This window comes from Enoplosus armatus, chromosome 21 (genome assembly GCF_043641665.1).
Source record: "Enoplosus armatus isolate fEnoArm2 chromosome 21, fEnoArm2.hap1, whole genome shotgun sequence".
Lineage (NCBI taxonomy): Eukaryota > Metazoa > Chordata > Actinopteri > Centrarchiformes > Enoplosidae > Enoplosus > Enoplosus armatus.
In genome coordinates this window covers 11,434,397-11,455,693 of record NC_092200.1, presented here as the reverse complement: position 1 = coordinate 11,455,693, position 21,297 = coordinate 11,434,397, and the positions used below count along the sequence as shown (strand labels likewise).

Here is a 21,297-nt window from a genome sequence, read left to right as displayed (position 1 = left end):
ATGCCAGTTCAAGTCAGTCAACTCATTTAACTCCCCTAATACGCAGCTACACACATTAACCCTCTCCATCTCAGTCTATCCTCCTCTCCTCTTTCCTCTTCTTAATGTTTTTTCTTTCCTGCCGGCTCTGGATAAAAGCAATCTCCCTTCTTCGTCTCTCTCTCTTTATGATCTCTCCTCCCCTCAGACTCTTTTATCTCACTTGTTTCATTCCAAACTTCATTTTGATAAAAGAATTCTCCCTCCCGAACAAGTTGTATCTATAAAAATAAAAATTATACAACACTTACTTGCCAGTTATTTCACAGCCGAGCAATTAAATGAAAAAATGAAACGCCCAGAGTAGTTTCTGTCTTGTGTTTGTGTGAAACTTATGAGAAAAGCTGCAATCCAAGTATCTTTTAACTCTCATCACTCCTCCATACCACCTCATATCTGCACTTCTACAAAACTGTAAAACAATTTACAATGTCAAGTGTCTACCCTGACTGTTTTCATTCATGTTCTGGTCTGATAATGTGCAGCTTTCACAGCGTGTTGATTTAACTGCCCGATGTGGGATATCCAACGCTCTATTAAAACCGAACTCAGGGAAATCCCTGAAGCTCTATCCAGCATTTTTTCTCCCCTCCACAGTTAATCTTTTCATCCCCCCTCTCCCGCAAACCCCATCAAACAACTTTCCTCCTCTGTCTGTCCTCTATCATCCATCACCGCCTCCTCCTACCATCTCTGGCTCTGTGTCAGTGGTGGAGTCAAGGCCCATCTGTCCTCCCCTCTCACTGAGCTGTTAGACCATGTTCGCCACCCTAATTAACTTCCTGTCTTATCAGTTTCTGTGTGTGTGCGTGCATAGCGGCCTCTGACGCATGGCGGAAAATTAACACCAGTAATCAGACGAATCCTGGCTAGTTTAGTCTAAAGTTTCAAATTATTCTGACAGCACCAACATTTCAGGACCATATACTACAGTTAAAACATCAAAGTAGAAAGGAGGTCTTTTCTTTTTTTTATGTGCAAAGCAATTGATTAACTTTTCTGGTGTTTCCTGTGCAAGTGTGTATGCCTCTCAGTAAAACCTACCAGTGTATCTGCTGTGTAATGATATCAACCTTTATGGAGTGCGTGTAAAAAAAAACTCCTATTTTTAATTTAATGCAAGGTCTCTCTGCCAGCGAAGGACAGAGTGTTGTCACTTTTATTAGTCTCTTTCAGACAAGAAAAAGCTGTGTGCCCTGCTCCTCATTAGAAGCAGATAACACACACAAACACACACACACGACCTTGGCCTGACAAATGGTAGGAGATCAGTGTGTGTGTGTGTGTGTGTCCATAGAGCAGCGGGGGTTAAGGGAAGGCTTTTCAAGTTGTGGAGTCCAAACTATGCCAATGAAAACAGAGTCCTTATTGGAGCCAGACAGCTGTCTAAAAATACAGACAGAGACACAATATGGAGGATGACTAAAGCATGAATCCTTCACAGGAAGTTTGACTGAAATGCCTTCGGAAACACCATTCTTCCATTCTTCCACTCTCAGACTCTTTATTAGTGTATCTACCGATTAATCCATTACACCAGTAGTGATAAAAGCAATTGTCTTTTTTTCATTTCGGTCTTTCTTAGTATCTCTGTGATGTTTTGTGAGCTGCACATAAGAACATCTCTGACTCCATAACTTCTTCTTCTGCTGCAGCACGAGTTACATAGGTTTAATATACACTCAGTTGCCAGTTTATTAGGTACACCTAGGTAAAACTGATGCAGTCTAATACAACAGACTTCAATAAATCCTCCCTTCATGAAGCTTATAATTTGTTTTACAGAGGTGTTGATTTCAACTGTATGTTCATTTTGGAAGATTTAGTTTGTGGTGCTGTTTAATTGTATTGCATTATACTGACAGGTGTTTCTATTATTTTGTCCAGCCCATTTATCTCTGTATTGGATTACACTGCATTCATTTTAGCTAGGTGTACCTAATGGACTGGCAGCCCTCAGATCCAAAGAAGACTCTTGGACAGAAGATCATCTGGAGCCGTTTTGGCAAAGTTTCCTTTGGGATAACATAAACTCTGGTGTTGGATTGCACATATTATTCATTCCTCTTGGAGAAAAGCGTTTGCAGAGACTATAATTTAGATCTCTTTCCAACTGCAAATCCACCCAAGAACTAGTCTGGGTTTTTAGACAAATGAATGACTACGATGACAGGCCAAATCTTTTGAAGACGATGGATAAGCTATTAAGTGTAGAATTAATAGTGCATTGACACATTTGGGCTAAATCAACCTTTTAGAAACTTTTCCATGAGCAATCGATCACAGAATATTTGTTAAATCTTGCAGCTGCATGCTTCACGTGAATATTAGAACTTTTTATAAGCAAAAAAACCCCCACAATTTTAAGATGTTATACTTTCTCCATGGCCATAGGAATCACGTAAAAACACAGATGATGATTAATAAGAAGGCGCTTTTGAGAGCCAACACTGTGTGCATCTGCTCACCGCTCCTTCAAAGACGCTGTCGTAGATGTTGTCGGTGCCACATTGAGGGCAGGTGAAGGTGAACCTCTCACAGTCTTTGTAGCGCTCCTCGTCGGTCAGCTGGACCGGAGCTCCCAGCATGCCATCGGCCTCCTCCTCCCTCTGGTACTGTTGCTGAGCCCGGAACTGACTTGGGTCCAGTCCTGGCATGAACAAAAGATTGTTTTCTCTTGTCGCATTTCTTTTTTATATTGATCTACAATAATTAGAACAAATGTTTAAACAGACGGAGCAGAGCAGGCACAAATAATTTGGAATTTTCCATCCAAACCACTTAATTTTATGACTATTAGACAACAATGAAACATCTATTTTGTACTTTTATTAGACTGTTGTGATATTAGGTGTGACAACTTTTCTATGTTTGGCTGCCTCAGCTGTCAACAGACTATAAAACAGGAATTATGACACATACACATGAACACACACACATAAAGAAGGATTAGTACTATCACTCAAAGTAAGCTGTGCCCCACAAATACCTCATGGTGAGTGTTTATTTATAAAATATTATGTCTTTAAAGGGCAAATGAGACTTTAATCCCAAGTGTTATGCAAGTTGATGTCAACACCTATTAAAAATCCTTCACTCATTTAATTCTAATTAAATGCTTTCATTGAACATATGATTTTTAGGGTAACCTGAAATTCTTCAAGTCATCATTTAACACCAGAATGACGTTGGGCCACCCACTCTCAACAAAACTAGTCCTCTACAGTCATTCACTTACCCAGCCATGTGGCTATGAGCACGCTGTCGATGCCCTCGATGGGGTCACAGATGCGGGACACCACAGGGTGAATCTGCTGGGCAAGGTAGTAATGATTGTCCAGACTGAGACCCTCCTGCTTTTGGAGCTGCTCTAGAGCATAGGCTCTCTGACTGGCTGCCAGCGTGGAGCCGTCCTAGGGGAGAGAGAAAAGACATACAGTAGTTGTCTTTATACTATAGGATCGTACACTACAAGGTTCTTACATTGGTATATATAATCTAAAATGACTAGAGGACCAGTGTCTCAAGAGATGATATTTTTGTTTCTCTCATGTACACACACCTTGCAGATGATGTAAGAGACTGTATCTCCAGCTTTGACCCGCCGACCGCCCTGAGAGTTGATCCATAGAGCCACATGGACGTGAGGGAGGCTCTTCTTATCTGGATAGTCCTGAGGATCTTTAGTCAGAGCCTGGAGGAAAGAGAAAGAGAGCAACAATGAACAGACGGGTAATATTAGTCAAATACAATAGAATAAACCAGATAAAGACATAAACGCAGTAAACATCTTCCAGAGCCTCACATAGGGTGTGCTGGTTTGTCTCTACATGTTTCCCCACTTGAGTTTCTTGTGCTTTAGTATTCTATTACGTATGCATCAGTTCACTGTACATGTCAACTGCAGCTGTACGCAATGACAGCTGGTTGCTTTTCTATTCAGGAGGGGAAATGTACACACATACAGCCGTGTTCTCACCTTATGTATCTCATACTGGTTGAGTGGTATGGTTCCATCTGCTACTTTCTCTCCCACCTCCACCAGGTGTTTCTGGATGTTCTCCACAATGACATCGCGATTCTGGTCCGACAAGATCTGACCGATCACGTAGCTGCAAGAACAGAGTGGATGAACACATTTTATCATGCATAACAAGAACTTAAAAAGGTATTCTTTATCTTTAGAAAGCAGTACATTTGATGTCCTTTGCAATGTCTGATATATGTTAACATTGTAAAAGGGTTTAGCTAACGTACTTGCCACATTCCTTGGCCAGGTCACACCAATCTCTGCGGACAATGTCCAAGCCTTTGAGCTCCTGCTTGACACTGTATCGTCCTTCGCCATGGTTCTCCACCACCAAGGCAGCATATTTCTTCTTCTTCAGCAGTAAAAGTGACTTAAACACACCGTCAATGTCGATCTCCAGCAGTTTGTAGAGCTTGTTTACTTCTGCCTTCACCTAGAAGTAATAAAACACACATGCATTTTGTGAAAATGTCAAATATCGAAACAACAGAAGAAAAGGAATATACAACTCGTCTACTGCACACCTTATTGCCAAGTTTGAAGACTTCTTCCAGAGACCTGCTGTTGGTGTTGATCATAATGGAGTCAGTATCTCCGTAGATGACTTCCAGATTCATCTTAGTCACACAAAGAAAAGAACAGAACAGAAGACAATTAGTTTCCAATTAGGGCTACAATAAACCAAATATATTGAAGAAATGGAAATACTATCTCTTACAACACTAAATGTGACTTTATAAATTGTCTGAATCCTATCAATTCAAAATGAAAACATCAATGATACCTAACCAGAAGTTCAAGAGATCGATTAGCCCACAGTTCAATCTGGAAATATATATATTACCAGCTTTATCATTATTATTACTACTACTATGGGAGTACTAGTATAAAGAAGCAGTAACATATTTAACACCCATTTATTTTACACTGCCTTATATTTCTTATATCACTATTTAAAAATACTATATTGCTATTATAGTAGTTTAATATTTTCCATTATAAGCAAAATCATAATATTCTTATTTTCCTTCATGATAGAAAATACATTTTCCTTGACAAGATTTGAATTATATTAACTGATCAGGGCAAACAAACAAACAAACGCATGTTAAAAACCCACCTTCTGAACCATGTCTTTGGTGTGCATCAGAATCTGAAGGAGAAAGCAGACCCAACAGTATGAATGGGGACTGACACAAACAACAGAAAGCATTACAACACGTACAACACAAACAATGATTAAACATTAAGTTTCTATGTTATTTATTCTGTCTGTGTGTGTGGTGTGTGTGTGTGTACGTGCATTTGTGTGGACATGGGAGCAGAGCAGGTGACTTGCTTTTAAATGGGGGATAATTGGCTAAGAGGGCAATTATGAGAGCGTGCTGTGACAGGCGTCTTTTCAACCCACACACCTCCCAGCCGGGCAACACACACACACACACACACACACACACACACACACACACACACACACACACACACACACACACACACACACACACACACACACACACACACCTTAATGACTCGTAATGGCCTTTATCACCCGCAGAGTGAGTGACGGCCAAATAAGAAAATTCTGTTAACGCAGGTTGTCCACTGTGTGTGCGTGCGTGTGTGTGTGTGTGTGTGTGTGTGTGTGCGTGCCTGCGTGCGTAAGAGGGAGAGATCCGAGCAGCAGAGGGATCCCAACAGGTGGGGGCCCAGAGGAGGGGAGGGCAAGGTGGGGGCTCCGGGTGGCTAATCTGGGGGGTCGGAGGGACGGAACGCAGTGTGACCTGTCACCAGCAATCTGCTCCTCAATCAACCACGGTCACATATATACACACCCCGACTCACACTGGGGACAAGGACGTGGCTATTTCAGAGTGTGAGGAAGGGGCGGGGTCGGGCGGCAGCAGGATTGGGAGGGGGCGGGTGGTCCCACTCCCTGAAACCAGAGTGGGACTTAAGCATGCTTTATGGACTGCTACATACCAGTGTACAGCGGGGAGAGTTTTGAATCATTCACAGGACAGCCTCCTCCAATAGGGGCTGCAGTCAAGGTCAAGGTCTCACCACAAACACACACATCTTGGCCTAAGCACATAGGCACTAAATTGTGCTGCTAAGCTTTAATGCAGACAACATGAGCAGCCTGTCTGTGCTAGTTTAGGAGGGACGAGGAAAGGGAGAGAAAGAGGAAGATGAAACAAGTCACACATTGAGTGTGCAGGTAGATAAATATTCAGAACAAAACTCTACATGACAAGTTTTGAGACATTTTCATCACCTCCAAAAAGAAGAATTTCAATCAATTTCTGTGGCATAAAATCCTTCAAGTCATGAAAGAATTAACTTTTAAACTCAATTGCATTTAGTGAGTGTAGAGTAGGTTATTTAGTTTATTTACTTTAAGAAATGAACATTGTTGAGAGAGATAAAGCGTCACTGGCTTCCTTTTTAAAATTACACACATTTGAAAAAAATTCTGAACATGAACTATAATCAAAGGCTTCAACTCAGAAAGGCTGGAGTCTAAAGTAAAGCAGGACACTAACACAAGGGTTGCAGATATACAGTACAGTAAATATCAGGTTGGGAAAATCAGGGTATAGATACTGAACAGGACATCTTCTGTCCCTAAAACAAACGCCACTGAGGAACTCTTGAGCACGGACCTTCAGCTGTGTCTGCGCTCAACAGTCTAATGTTTGGTTAAAATTTCTCCTGAAACACACATGACAGCATGTTGTTAAACTGGTGAAATTGGGGCCAAGATGGCTGAGCATAATTGAGTCATTAGAAACAAAACCCGAAGCAGCGCAGCACTGTTGTCTGGGCCTGACTGAGCAGAGAGCCAAGCTAATGTACTGGCCAATTTTTGGGAGGCTTTTTCTTCTTGTTGGGGGAGGTGAAGAAAAGTATTTTCCCAAAGAAGCAAAGATTTCAGGGACATCAGAAGTATAAGAACTAGGGTACGCTGATACAGATACTGAATGGAGAGCCACCTCAAAACAAAACAATCTCTTAATGTTAATAAACTTTAAACATTAAAATGTAGCCTGTATTATAAGCTATGGACTCTTCATTAACACTTTTCACCATAATAAAACAGCAAGAGAGAAGCGCTGAAAGAGGAGACAGAAGTGGAGGCTGAAATGATCACAGAATAGACAGAAGGAAAAGGGCAGAGAAGTGATGAATAGAGAGATGTGGGAAAGATGGGGGAGAAGGAAAAGGGAGGCAAGGGGGGGGGGGTGGGGTGGGGAGGAGAGCGAGGTGAGAATGTGTTGATGTAATTGATGTGTGGACTCATTTAGACAGGTTTTCCATATGCTGTCACTTCCAGCAGGACAGACTGCTCTGAGGAATGAGTAGCGTGAAAGACGAGTCGTTTGACCATGATGCAAAGTGTGCAACTGACAGTGTGTGTGTGTGTGTGTGTGAGCGCTCATCTTTAAACACATACCAACACACACATACTATATAGACCAATGCAAACATACCAGGGGGTAAAAAAGAGTGTGTGTGCATGTCTTACCTCTGATGACTACACTAGTCACCACCATGCATGCCGCTCATACTGGAGCAAACAACTGAAAAAGCTTGACAGAGGACTCGTATTACTAACGTTATCCTGATACTGTGTCTTTCCTTCAGAAATACAACCAACTAGATTATCCAAAAGGGAATGACGTAGAACTGCAACAATTAGGCTTTTAATCAATTAGTTGATAGACAAAATGAATCTACAACCATTTTGACAATCGTTGGATCATTTTATTAATTTTCTTTTAACAAAAATTCACTGGTTCCAGCTTGTCAAATGTCAATATCTTCTTGTTTTCCTACTCTTCTATGATCTTTGGGTTTTGAAGTGGTGGAGGGACAAAACAAGACATTTGAAAACAGTCAGACAATCTTCGCCATGTCCAATTTTAATAGTTTGATATCTACAATGAGTCAAGGCCAATCTCCTATTTGCCCTATTTTCTACTCTTTCTAACTTTATAAAATCTGTTAAAATCTCCCCAATTACTATTTCTCACACCGTAAAACAACACTCAATCTTCTTATGTTCCTGCCACTTCTCGGCTCCTTGGTGTTAATACAGTGTAATTAGACTGGACAGTGATTGAGCAGCTCACTGGCGTGAGTGAAGTGCTCCCGTAGAGTGAGGGATCAGGACAGAAGATTTATGGGTAGAAAAGACTGAATTTTTACACTCGTACTCAGTATCCCACCCCAACCTTCCTTTTCAGGCCACAATATAGGTGAGTTTGCATTCTTTGGGCTGTAAGAGGTCAAGGAGGTTCAGAGGTCAAATGAGATGGCATGCCTTGTATGCATACACTTTTCTATTAACTACTTCAAGCTTCAAGGCAATGCAGTCCGCAGCTCTTTCAGACCCACCAGATTTGGTTCTGTGTAGAGTTCTTATGTCCCTGCAGCTTTTTAAACCCTGCACAGCTTACAGGTAACACTTTCTCTTTGTACTCCCCATTTTTAAAAACATAATGTACCCAACAATCTGCCTTGAGACATGAGGACGCAGACTTCAGGGCGCCTGACCCTGCCAATGTTGCTAAAAGATGTAGTTGGGTTAAGTGGTGCTACCGTAGTCTGTAACACTCAAAGCTGCCATGAAGTGATCGAGGGAGACAACTACAGGAGCACAGGTCCATGACGAAAAACAAATCTGGTCCAGCTGACTAGTGCAGTTGAATAAACCCAAATCAAGATTAAGATTTTCAGAACAGCTATTAAGTTGGAAAACACAATACCATTAACACTTTTTAATACCCAGTCCTTAAAGCTCACTGTAAAACCTGCACCACTGTCTTTGACTTGAGTTTTCCTTTTTAATTTAGTGCTTTAACAATGTCTCATGTCTTTTCATGTGCACCTGTGTGTCTGCACATGAGTTGTACCTATCAGCAGAGTGTTATTGCACCCTGTCATGCTAATTGATGAGTGGTTCAGCCTTGTTGTGATATCCGCCTTTTCCCAGCTGTTGCTCAGCTATTTGTTGGCCTTATCTATTAGGGATTCATGTGTCTTGTTGTCATGTCCCTCTCATGTATTCTGTATTTCAATCCACTTCCCCGCCTCCTCTTCAAAATATCTTTTGTCTTTCGCCAGCCTGTCATTTTAAATAGGAATATGGGTCTTAACTGGCGTGCACTGGTTGAGTGACAAATGGTTTATAGACTGTATTATCTTTATTGCTTCCTTTCAGACAGAATGGTAAGTAGACAAATGAACAAAGTTGCTTGCTCATCTAAAGGGCATCCAAGTCCCACCCTCAATTCATTCTGAACCCATCTACACACACACATGCAACATACACCCCTCCGCTGATCAGCAGATCAGATGCAGCATGTTAAACCTCAGTGCGGCAGAGGGCCCTTGTAAAAAGAGCCTGGGGCACCAGTGACGATTGTTTTGAAAAGCACTCAGCTGAAAAGCATTTTGGGATGACAGTCGGCCGACTGAAATAGCACCTGTGGAGGAACACACCACTGTCAGAGCTGGGGGGGGGGGCCTTGTAGGCACAACACGTACACAAGGGGCATGAGTATGCGTGTACACACACCCCCTCTTTCACTAACACAATCTCACACACAAAAATGCATAAAAGATTAAGAGTTTCTCTTCTGCTAGTGTGAGCTCTCATGTGCATACATGTCCATACACACACAGAGTGAAAATCCTTCTTTCACTAAAATGATTTCACTTGCATGCAAGAATACACACACACACACACACACACACACACACACACACACACACACACACACACACACACACACACACACACACACACACACACACACACACACACACACACACACACACCTGTCCTGGCAGATGCCATAGCTGTGTTCTCATGTCTGCTGCTGGGAGGGTCAATCTGTTGTAAAGCTGCGTCTGATTTAATACAACCGGCTGAGATCACAAACGCTGGCGTTCATCGAAAATAACTCTGCAATGACAACAATCCTCCCGCTGTGTGGTCAATTAAGAATATGGTACTTTAATAGCTGGAAAGGACACATACTGATGCGTCACTTCACCCCAGGCGCAGCCAAAGTAGTCTCCAATTAATTCTTAAAATGTTGTCAGGCAAATAAGTAACGTACGTGTAGAGAGTCAAAAGGGCTCATTAAAATGTGATATTTGAGAGAGCAGACAGTAGACAGTTTGTCATGACACATCAGCTTCATCAGCGTCAATCTCATACACTGAGTCAGGTCAAATTTGTATAAATATATTTCTAACTGAACTTTAAAGCGTCTATAAATAATTTTATAATAATGTATCGAATGAAAAATGTGAAAGGGGTCGCTCGTGATTGAACTTTTATTTCAGTAGGTTTTGGCTTCATGGAGATTTACAGCAGGTTTCAGCTCATTGTTTCGCCATCCTCACTGTTTTGGTTCACTCGCACTATTTTTTTGCGAAAAAGCTCCAAAAACTCACTGTACACTACCTGCTCAGCATCAAACGGTACACAGACACAGTTAGCGACTAGCTGGTGAACATAGTGGAGCATTTAGCAGCTAAAGGGGCAGATATTTCCCTCTGGAGTTGGTAGAGACCAAAAACAGAGCTAAAAGAGAGAGAATATTGGACTTACATTCATCAGGTGGACACAAACATGACTCCAAATGAATGTTGCTCCGTAACTGATGGATGTTTAAATAAGCAACTGAAAATGACTCCCAGTTGGCCAAAAAATATGTTATTGCAGGTTTAGATTTCTTCCACCTTTCTACTTGCCCTAAAGTCAAAGTAAAAGTATATTGCCACTTGGGATCATAAATCAAATACCAAGCCAATGACCAAGCAGAGAGATATTGTTGTACAATTCAGTCAGTTAAAACTGTCAAATAAGATCAGAGAACTGACTAGACTTGTAGTTACCAAGAATAGAAAAACATTAAAGTTATGGTAAAATATTCGTTTCAAATAACAAAAAATGTATCAATAATAGAAACAGTCATTGATTAATTTTCTGACAATTGTCTAATTATAAACAGCAGGAAACCAACAGCTACATGATGTCATTTTGCTGATGCCTTATCATCGCAACGATGCAGTGAAGTTGATTAGAGGATCACGTTCATTAGGTCATAAATCAAGAAATGTTGAGGTTTCAATAGAACAAAAACATATGTATCACCTACTCGCCAAGTCAGCTGAAACCCTGAACTAATTATCCTCTCATTTACAACTCCATCAGTGGCCCTGATAAAGACACCATATGTCAGATCAATCCCTAATAAATTATAATCCCTGCCATTAGCCCGGTCTCACATGGCCTCATTAGTAGGTGTTACTAAAGTCGCAGTTTGGATTCTGAAACCTTGTCCTGTCCACTGTCAGCCCTCACAGACAAGCTATTGTAGCCAAAATAGCAGCGCTGCTCCCATGTGACTATTTGTTAAGTCCACTCCTATCAGGAGTAAAGCCAGCTCTTTAAGACCATGGAAACATGCAGGCCTCATTTCCCCAGACATGGGCATGCTTTACATGCATGGGCTGACACACAACACACACACACACACACACACACACACACACACACACACATGTGTGACAGGCTTATGTATTCTTACGTCTAATTCGGGGAAATGTAAAACTGAACCCGGTGATTCTGAGACAGCAGCATTTGAGATCCTGAATGAAAGAAATGGGGACAACAATATTTCCTCGCACAGCCACGACACACACACACATACACACGAGACATGATGAGGGTGGTTTAGGTATTCCTATGCCTAATTCGGGGAAATGATTTGTGATTCTTGAGACAAGAGGAATGATACAGAACCTGAATGAGGGACACCAGGGGCAACAATATTTACTTAGACTCATTACAGGCACACGCACCCTCACACACAAGCACACACAGAGGTTTAACCTAAACCAAACTTTGACCTCTACACACCCTCGGTTCTGTTACCCAAGGCAGCTTCTATCCTTCACTCTGCATGCCACCCAATAATGTCAACTACGAGCTCCTGTCAGGCTGTTTTTAAACACAAGGACAGAGACTCAATTACAGCAGAATGGCTTTCGGGAGTCGTCCTCCCTCCTGAGACACACACACACACACATACACACCTGCTAATGGTTGTCAGATTTGCTGGCAAAGGGGTCAGAGATCAAACCAATCGTCGTTCCGCAACAATCAGCAGCTTCCACCGGCCTCTGTTGTTAACATCACTCGATTAGGAGGACTTACACATAGAGTTTTTGTTCAGAGACAAGTGAAGATTTACACGCTTTCTAAATAAAAGTTGCAAAACTAAAAACACTGAGTCATTTTGTGTCCTTACTAACATTTAAAGACACCAAAGAGGAAGGCAAAGCAGCTTTTGTGGTGCCCTTGACTGTTAACAGACACTTCTCTATTTGCTATGACTAGCAACATTAACACCAGCACAGGAAATTAACACCAACGACCGGCCAAATGCTGTAGAGTTTTTCCTGCAACTGATCTCTGATCTCCAAGAGTGTCTGCAGAAAATCCTCCTTTCTCTAAGTGCAATTCTCTCTATTTGTCAGCTGAAGTCAGGGATCCACCAGCCAGTGGTCGGTGGACAATAAAAGTCTTCCTGGCATGACAAAAGCATTTATCAGCCTATTACAAGTTGTCTGTGTTTCATATATCGGTTTCTGTGCACCCAACTGTTCTCTGGCGAACATACAAAAGAACCCAAAATAACGCTGAGGGGATGAGGGGGACATCAATCTGTGGCTGTGTAATCCTAAACCTTCACCTTCCTCTTAATACCCATCATCCCCCCCTTAATACCCACACATACCAGGACAGAGTAGGGCCACAACAAATGGTCCCCCGACAAAGGGCAGAGTTCGGCCAGTAGCACTTGTGCACACACACGCATAGACACATGTACGTCAACACATACATGCAGACACTGATAGATGCAAGACATACTCAAGAAACACACACAAGAGTCAGGAGGGGAGCTAAGAGGGGGGTTTTCCCCTCTTAACTTGGCAAGTCTGATCAGAAGAGCCACCGCCAAGGGTCTGTCATCCCCCCTCTAACCCACCCTCATGGGCTGAGAAACCACTGTGGCCCCCGGCCTGACCCGTTCTGCCACAGGGGAGGGGGTTGGGCCTCATTTTAAAACGAGAGTGAGAGAAAGATGAGAGCTAAGCCAATCAATAAATACACAGAACACATGCACATTCACCCGCACACTCGTCCAAACAGATGAAGGGAAGGCGCTGAGGGGCGGGAGGGTGGTATTTACACTGCGGAACGAGTGGTCAGTGTACGTGTTACAATTACAAAAATAAAAAGCCTCCTAAATCATGATATGAAAGTAGAGTGCAAATGTGACGATTAAAATGGGGGGCGGGGGTGCAAACGGCAATATCCACAAATACACTAGAATCCCTGCTATAAATGCCAGCTGGCCTTTCTGGCTTGCTGCAGTCGGAAAGAACTACTTGGCTTATGGTCATTTAACTTTAGGGTTCCATACAAATTCAATAAAACAGCTTCATTTTGTTTAAACTGTTGCCTGAACCAGAGTGTCAGAAATGACCCACAGCCTGTGCTTTTATAGAAGCTGGCTTTACTTTGGTATAGTCAGTCCAGCTAAAAGTAAAAAACAGCTGAAATTACTCTCTGTAATGTAATAACATTTCTAAATTCAGTTTTAGACAGTCGTGGGTAACTGAGTGCAGTTTGACCACCTGAGATATTGAACTTAACTTTCATTCAAAGATTTTGAACAGAATATTTCACAAATAAATGTCCAAATATAGATTTCGGAGAGTACTAAATTATCCATGACAACATTATTGACAGTATCTTATTTACAGTGGGACTCCCTGGTTGTGTTGATGCCATGCTCTCCCCCACAACACACAACCTGCAGTATAAATAGGTGTGCCGAGGATCATGGATACAAAGTAAACAAAACACTAATATTGAGCAGATCTCCTGCTACCTCAGCAAGTTGAGGTCCATGCTATGTACTCAGCACACTGTGGGTTCAGATCTGACCGATGACCTTTTTCATGCACGTCTCTCCAATCAGTCATATCAGTCCCTACTGTAGCCAATGTACTAATGTAGTAAAGATCTAATAAAACATAATCCAATTTGTTGCCTGTTCCTTCAGCGCACTGGGTAACTTCAGAAGGCTGAGAAAACTCTGGAGGCAATGTAGGCTTAAAGAGTAGCTTTAAATGATCTGAAACCATAAAAATACAAATAAATCTGGTGGTTATTCCAGGCCAGAATTCGGTATATATATAGAAACAAAATTATTGTTTAGATTATACAAAATGCAGCAGCAATGTTAACTGCTCAATTTATAGCTATTATAAAAGCCCCCTTATTTGACTTATTAAGTTTTAGCATAGACTTTGGCTTTCAGGTTTCAAACCAGTGAATGTGATTGCCTGAATCTGTGTCAGATGTGACAGACAAGACGCATTCCTTCAAGGTTTCCTCTTTAACTCTGACACTGGTCTTTGATTTGTTCCCTAGGCTAGGCTTAAGCTTTCTGGAGAAATAGCTCTTTGAAGTCAACAGTCTTCACTTCTGTAACAACTGGTGAGAGGACTGGAGGGCATCTGTACTGAGTTGGACAGTTTCTCACAAAAACTTAAAATATATCTTCTTATCCAGCATTTACGTTGAAAATCCAATCACATAAACATTGAAGTCTATTACATGACCCTGGATGTATTGTATTATTTTTTAACTTCTTCTAACTACTACTTTTAACATTTTATGTTTTAACTAATGGCTCCTATGTTCAATTCTTGTAATTTAAAATCGTATTATGTACATTATAGAATTTTCTACAAAAGATGGTCTTATTTCTTTATTTGATCGATGAACACTCAAACAAAATGTCAGCATATTCCCTGACTACTGTTGTAGGAAGGTTGCGCAGCATAATCCAACTGTTAAACAACCATGGCTCCAAATAGAAAATGTTTGTTTAATTATCTCCCTGATTTTCCTCAATGACAAAAATCTGCTTAGTGTGCACCCTACAGCTCTGTGGCAGAATACTTCCAGATAAAGAGATAATGACCTAAATATTTGGAATAACTTGCACCCAAACTGCTACCATTTGGCTACAAAACACTTTGATGATGTCAGAAGAGCTGTTTTAAAAGTTTTAAAAAGTTTACTTCAGCAAGCAGTTTTTGAGGGAAGGTTAAAGTGGTGTAATGCTAACTAGCTACATGTTTGTTGAGTCCTCAGAAGTAGGGGGATTTTTGACTGAGGCACGGATTCTGTTATGTTTATTCAAGGCTCCTAAATTATCAGAAATACGTACTTGAATTAATCCTCAAATATTCAGTTTAACATGCCTGCATACAAGTGCAGCAATGTCACCATTTCAGACAATGGAAATGTAGCTGACTTCGTGGTTCAGAGTAGTGACACTTCCTGGATAAAATCAAGCCAGAAAGAGGTAAAATGTAATTAACCCATCCACCTCTGGCTGTTGACAAAGATACAAGCAGCGAGTCTGGAGGGAGAGAAACTCCCACCTGTCTCAGCGAATCAAATGTGCACCTTTTACAATGTAGCTGTCAGCCGAACAACGAGCTTGACTGGAGGCACAAACGAACTGACAAAATAACACACACACACACATACACACTGAGTTACTGCCCTGCCCTCTATTAGGGAGCACAATGAGTGTGTAAGGGGATCTTAATGAAGGACTCCCCTGAGGCAAAGCTCGACGCCTCTGCTGAGGATGTGTACTGTTAGAGCTCATTAAATGAACATGAGTACTACCACTGACATGGTGGGAGAGAGAGTGTGTGTGGTGTTCACTTACAATACCAGATTTAGCCGTTTATGTCATGCAGCACACATGCCTCTTTGCACCAATTTATTGAGCATGCACGCCCATGTTGTTCCATTTGTGTGTGTTGAAAGAAGTCGTTACTCAATCAGACTTTACATGGAGGGAGTGTGAGCTTCGTGTATGTGCCTGTGGCGTTTTGTAACTGGAAAAAATACTTACAGAAAGCTATTGATATCACACACACACACACACAGACACACAACAACAACAGGTCTCTTGTTCTGATAAAATGAACTTGAAGGAATAATCATATTTAGAACCGGGAAGGGCACAGGGTGACGGAGAAGGAGATAATTTTGTGGAGAGAAAGGATGACAAATGTGAGACAGGAGGAAACAAATAGAAAGAAAGAAAATGGAATGGTGGAAGGAGTGTTCCACCATGTGGAATTTGATGTAGCAGTGCCCTCTGGTGGATGAAAATGAAAGTATTTTCATTTCTATTGTACTTTTGTTGGCACTCAAGTAACTCTGAGGACCAGAATCTAAATCACAAAAGGACTGTAGGACATCCTCATTATTTAATCCGTCTCTGTGTTTGAATGGCCTGCTAATGTGCCACTTCAGTTTAACCACAAGCTTCTTTTAGCTCCATTTATTTGGATCTCTATTCGCTGTCAGGGATGCGACAGCTAAAACTTTTGGGCTACAGATGTGTGTATGTCCAGTATGTGGGCTTGACTCACCTCTCTACCCTTGTGTGTGACCAGGGCAGCAAGTGGCTTGGCATAGAAGCGGCTGTAGCTGAATCCCAGGCAGCCGTACATACTGTTAGCAGTCAGCTTCAGAGCCTTCTGACGGATGTCATACTGATGGACAAACAGACTCAAATTAGGATTAACAGATTTGAGGATTTCATATTCATATTCAGGTTATGAATATTTGATAGTTTACAAGTTGTCTTAGTGGTAAATAAAAATGGTTGACAATAGAAAGAGCGTAATTTTGTGAATATCTCAGGTGAAAGACTATTGTTCATCGTCATGGGTGGAATAGATGGTTAACAATCTGTCATCATAGAGCCTGGCTTGGCGTCAGCCAGTTTGTGGTAACCACTTTAATCAATTTTGACCTAAGATCCAACTGGAATAGAAACATTGTCTATTTAAATAAATCTGTGGTTTGGAGTCTGTATATGCAGGCGTTACTCTTTTCATCTAAATGAAAATGGTTCATTTTGTCACACAGCATCAATGTGTCTACTAAACAGCTATTTGCATCTGTCTTAGCTCAGAGCAGAAGATAATATAATGAACTCAAAGATGCCCAACTGCTGGCCATCTGTACGCTCAGTATGATCCAAACAGTCCTCGTTTCACTAAGGTATGGTTAAATAAATATGCTACTTGCTGCGACGCTTTTAAGAATGACAGCAATTTATTTACATACTTCAGCAAAACATTGACTGTTTGGAACGTAGTAAGCATACAGATGGACAGAGAAGAAGTTGATTATGCTGCAGGAGAAGTGGATATTATGATAATTTTTTCACCATAAAAAAAACCCTGTCAAGAATTGTATTATTTTGAAGTGACATGAATTCAAACATACTGGAGCAAGCCACAAATGTTTGGACTGAGTTAAATACCCAAAAGAGCATCACAAACAAATGCCTTGTGAGCGCTTTAAATAGGAAAATACATACAAAAAGGGAGATGAGTATCCATACCTGAAAACTGAAAATAAAGAACAATCTTGGAAATACTGTACAGTGTGAGCTTGTATATACCTGCAGGTAGAGGTCTGGGTTGAGGTCTTGCTGTTTCATCAGCTGTTTGACCTGTTTACGCCGCTCAACCAGCTTCCTGATTTCCTTGGGCAAGATTCCCATCTCCAAGTTCGAATCTGGAATTTCGGGTATTTCTGACTCATCCTCCTGTTACCATGGAAACAAAGAGATGGAAGTGAGCTGGAACTTTTGCTGGACCAGGATGTTGAAGCTCTTCATGCCTCAGCACCTGGGCCTTGGGATCCATCTATAAATCCTGTCTGGACTTCATATAGTTTTAGATTTAGATTATTTATTTATTAATAGTCATTTGGTTACACGAACACACCTGCTTCTACAGTAAACATATGACCAAGCAGTGCACACACACACACACACACACACACACACACACACACACACACACACACACACACACACACACACACACACACACACACACACACACACACACCTCTATCTTCTTCTGTGTGTTGTGAGCCTCCCTCTGCACAGTGGTGAAGCAGATGTTAAACTCTTGGATGATTGAGGGATACAGGCTGTTGAAGTCGAGCAGCAGCACAAACTTGTCATAGAAACCTACACAGTGAGGGGGGTTATAGAAATATGTGAACAAACATACATGAGACAAATATAGACAGAAAAGAAGACTTTAAACTAAAAACACAGACTTACCAACTTTAGGATCCAGCACCAGACCTCCAGCATAGGCTGCCTTCTTCTTCCGCTTGCCTTTCCCTGCATCCATATCTTCTTCCCCCTCGACCTGGGACAAAGGAACAAGGAGAGAAAAAGAACATTTGTCACATGAATGTACATTACAAAAAAAGAAGCTGTGTGCGATTGTGCATGGGCTTTACCTTTTCCAGCTGGGCCTTTTTGAAGGAGGGTTTGTCAGGGACGATGTAGTTTTTGTCGTGGAAGGCGTGAAGCAAGAGGAACTCATTCCTCTCAGAGCGGCCGCCCATCAGAGTACGAGACTGCAGAGAAGAAGCAGGAGGCAAATAACATCATCAAAAGGAAAAGAGTCATAAAACAGAGGTTGACTTGAGCCAAGCTGAAGCACGTCTCAGGGGTGATGGTATCTTTATGTCCCATTCTAAATGAAATGCCATCTCACCTCACTGCATTGTATTTTGTAGTTCTCCCTGAAACACAATGGTTGATCAAAATACGCTGGCTCTAAGTCTTGACAAAGGCTTTTAAGATTTAAAGCTTTTTTTTCCCCCATTCACAAGAAAATCAAGTCTTGCTTTTGTCGGCAAATTGTTTTGGTTCTGACTTCAATTTTCAGTATTTCAACTGTACAATAAACCAGAAGAGCTGCTGCCTAGAATTTAAAAAGCTCAACGATCTGCCATCCCTGTTCCTTTTGTCATTTGTGTTTAAAACACTTTTTTTTTTTCAAATAATGTTGGTAGTGCAAACATTTTGGATTCTGAGAGCCAGATTTTGTCCGGAGCTGATTCCTGAATTATTTCAGGCAGATGCATTTTAAACGTGATAGTTATTTGGATGTTATTATCATTGTAGAATGACTGCAATTTTAATAATGTTAATTGCGTTTTCTGTTTGAGCTGAGCCATAAGGTTAGACAATACCTGTGTTGTAGTATTTGATATATTTTTGTTTGGCAGCTGCAGATGCCTATTTATTGAAGGTGAAGGGAGAGCTTGTTGGTTGTTACCATGACATTGCCAGCAATGCTGGTGATCTGCAGGGCCAGTGGCAGCACGTTGAGCTCACACATGATCTGGAGAATCAGCTTGGCGTCTGTCCACGTCAACTCCAACAGGTAGAGCAGGTGAGGAGAGTCACTGATACACAAACACTCACACATTTTAGCATACACACACACTTTTTTGGATCCATATTGAGGTAAAAAAAACAAATAAAACGATTTGATTGGAAAACAATTCAAAGTGTAAGAACATACAAACCTGTAAAGATTCTTGATGTTTTCCTGAGGGACTGCGACTCTTTCCGTCTTCAGCACCTGTGCAGCCAGTTCAGTCAGATGGTAACTTTTACAGCGAATCAGCTCCTTGGCTGAAATCTCCACATCGCACACCAGACGCCCACAGGTTGCACTCTTCTCGGCAAAAGCACCTCGACCCTGCCAAGTACAACAACATTTAGTGATGTCCAATATGGTATAGAAATAAAAATAAAAAACCTACATTGCTAGGGATTTATTACTCTTCTTACTCCTAGTTTGGGCATATTGGCCCTCCTGAGACGTCCAATCTTTGACCAGTGGGGAACCTTGCACACATTGATCCTCTGCAGAATCACTTCCAGGTCAAAACCAAAGATGTCGTGACCCTACAGGAAAAGAATAGAAATAACCACACTTATTTTTACCCCGATGGAACATTGCGCCTTCATCTGGGCTTCCTGTGCGTCCTATATTTTCATATAAGGATGCTATTGATTCATCTGTAACCCATTCAGGAAATTGCATAGAATTATTCCCAACATCTTCTACTCACCACCAGCACATCAGGGTCAATCTTGTGCATCTTGGCCAGGAAGAAGCCAAGCAGAGTCCGCTCTGTAGCCGCTATCTCCACTTTCCCATTCTAACAGAGGAAGAGAGTCACACATCAATGTTTTGGTCACATACATTGACAAAAAGTGTTGTGATACTAAAATATAGTCTCCATCAATTTTAATAAAATCTATTTCTTGTACAATTTATACTAAACTACCATTCTGTAAAGTACTGTAGAGTTGTATTAAAGTGCCACATAAATAAAGTTTATTATATTGTTTATATTGTTCCTTTGCTGGTAATTTCCTATCACCGCTACATCTGTAAGATCCTGTTAATACGTAAACAACTGAAGATAAAGACAAAGTTCTTCCTGTCCTTTTTGTGCAAAACACTAGTGCCAACAAACTGATCTCCATGGCCACTCACCTTCTTCCTCACAGCATCTTTAAAGTCGTAGGGGAAGATACAGTCAGCCGGTTTACTGACCACTGCAAAGACAAAAAGAATATAATTCTAATGCATTCATGCATTACACTGAAAATGTTCAATATTATGAGTATAGATAACTTACCACAAAAATGGGTCTGGTATGGGGGTTGCGATGGAGCTTTATCCATATGGAACTGATAGTGGACCAGTGCAGCCAGAGACACAATCTGCAGAGGAACAATAACACACCATTAAATAACACATCTAAATAATAACACTAAATCATTCTATCACTGTCCACTGTATTTGATCATGTGCGCACAGCTGGCAGACGTCTGACCTCGTTGTGGTGCGTCTTGGGGTTCTGGACGGTCTTCAGGTTGATGGACATGACGGTGATGGGCGGAGGTGACAAGTCTTTGACCACAGTGACCAGGTCGCTCCTCAGGGCCAGAGCCTCCACCTTACACCAGCTGACCGGCTGGCTGACAAGCTCTAACACAGACACAGGGGTGGGTGTGAATTTTCCAGAGGTGTGCAGAGTTCAAAATAATTTCTATACGAACTTCTGATATCTCCAACAAGCGGCTCCAACATGAAATTAATTGTTCTTCTAAATGTCCAAATCCCTCAAATACGAATCAAATTAAACTAAATGCAGGATGTTAAATAATTTATACCAACACAAAAGAATTGTCATT

At 41.4% G+C, this 21,297-nt stretch overlaps 1 protein-coding gene across 1 annotated transcript in view; it reads right to left on the bottom strand.

The window, feature by feature from the left end:
* Positions 1-21,297, bottom strand: part of pola1 (polymerase (DNA directed), alpha 1) — a 50,055-nt gene that overhangs the window by 24,583 nt on the left and 4,175 nt on the right. The window contains 19 exon segments of the mRNA XM_070928066.1: positions 2,508-2,689; positions 3,278-3,452; positions 3,602-3,733; positions 4,019-4,151; positions 4,297-4,502; positions 4,594-4,686; positions 5,190-5,222; positions 16,628-16,750; positions 17,671-17,817; positions 18,125-18,249; positions 18,346-18,430; positions 18,531-18,650; positions 19,358-19,487; positions 19,611-19,786; positions 19,879-19,995; positions 20,163-20,252; positions 20,594-20,655; positions 20,739-20,823; positions 20,937-21,091. Of these exon segments, the coding sequence (XP_070784167.1) occupies positions 2,508-2,689; positions 3,278-3,452; positions 3,602-3,733; positions 4,019-4,151; positions 4,297-4,502; positions 4,594-4,686; positions 5,190-5,222; positions 16,628-16,750; positions 17,671-17,817; positions 18,125-18,249; positions 18,346-18,430; positions 18,531-18,650; positions 19,358-19,487; positions 19,611-19,786; positions 19,879-19,995; positions 20,163-20,252; positions 20,594-20,655; positions 20,739-20,823; positions 20,937-21,091 (2,369 nt within the window).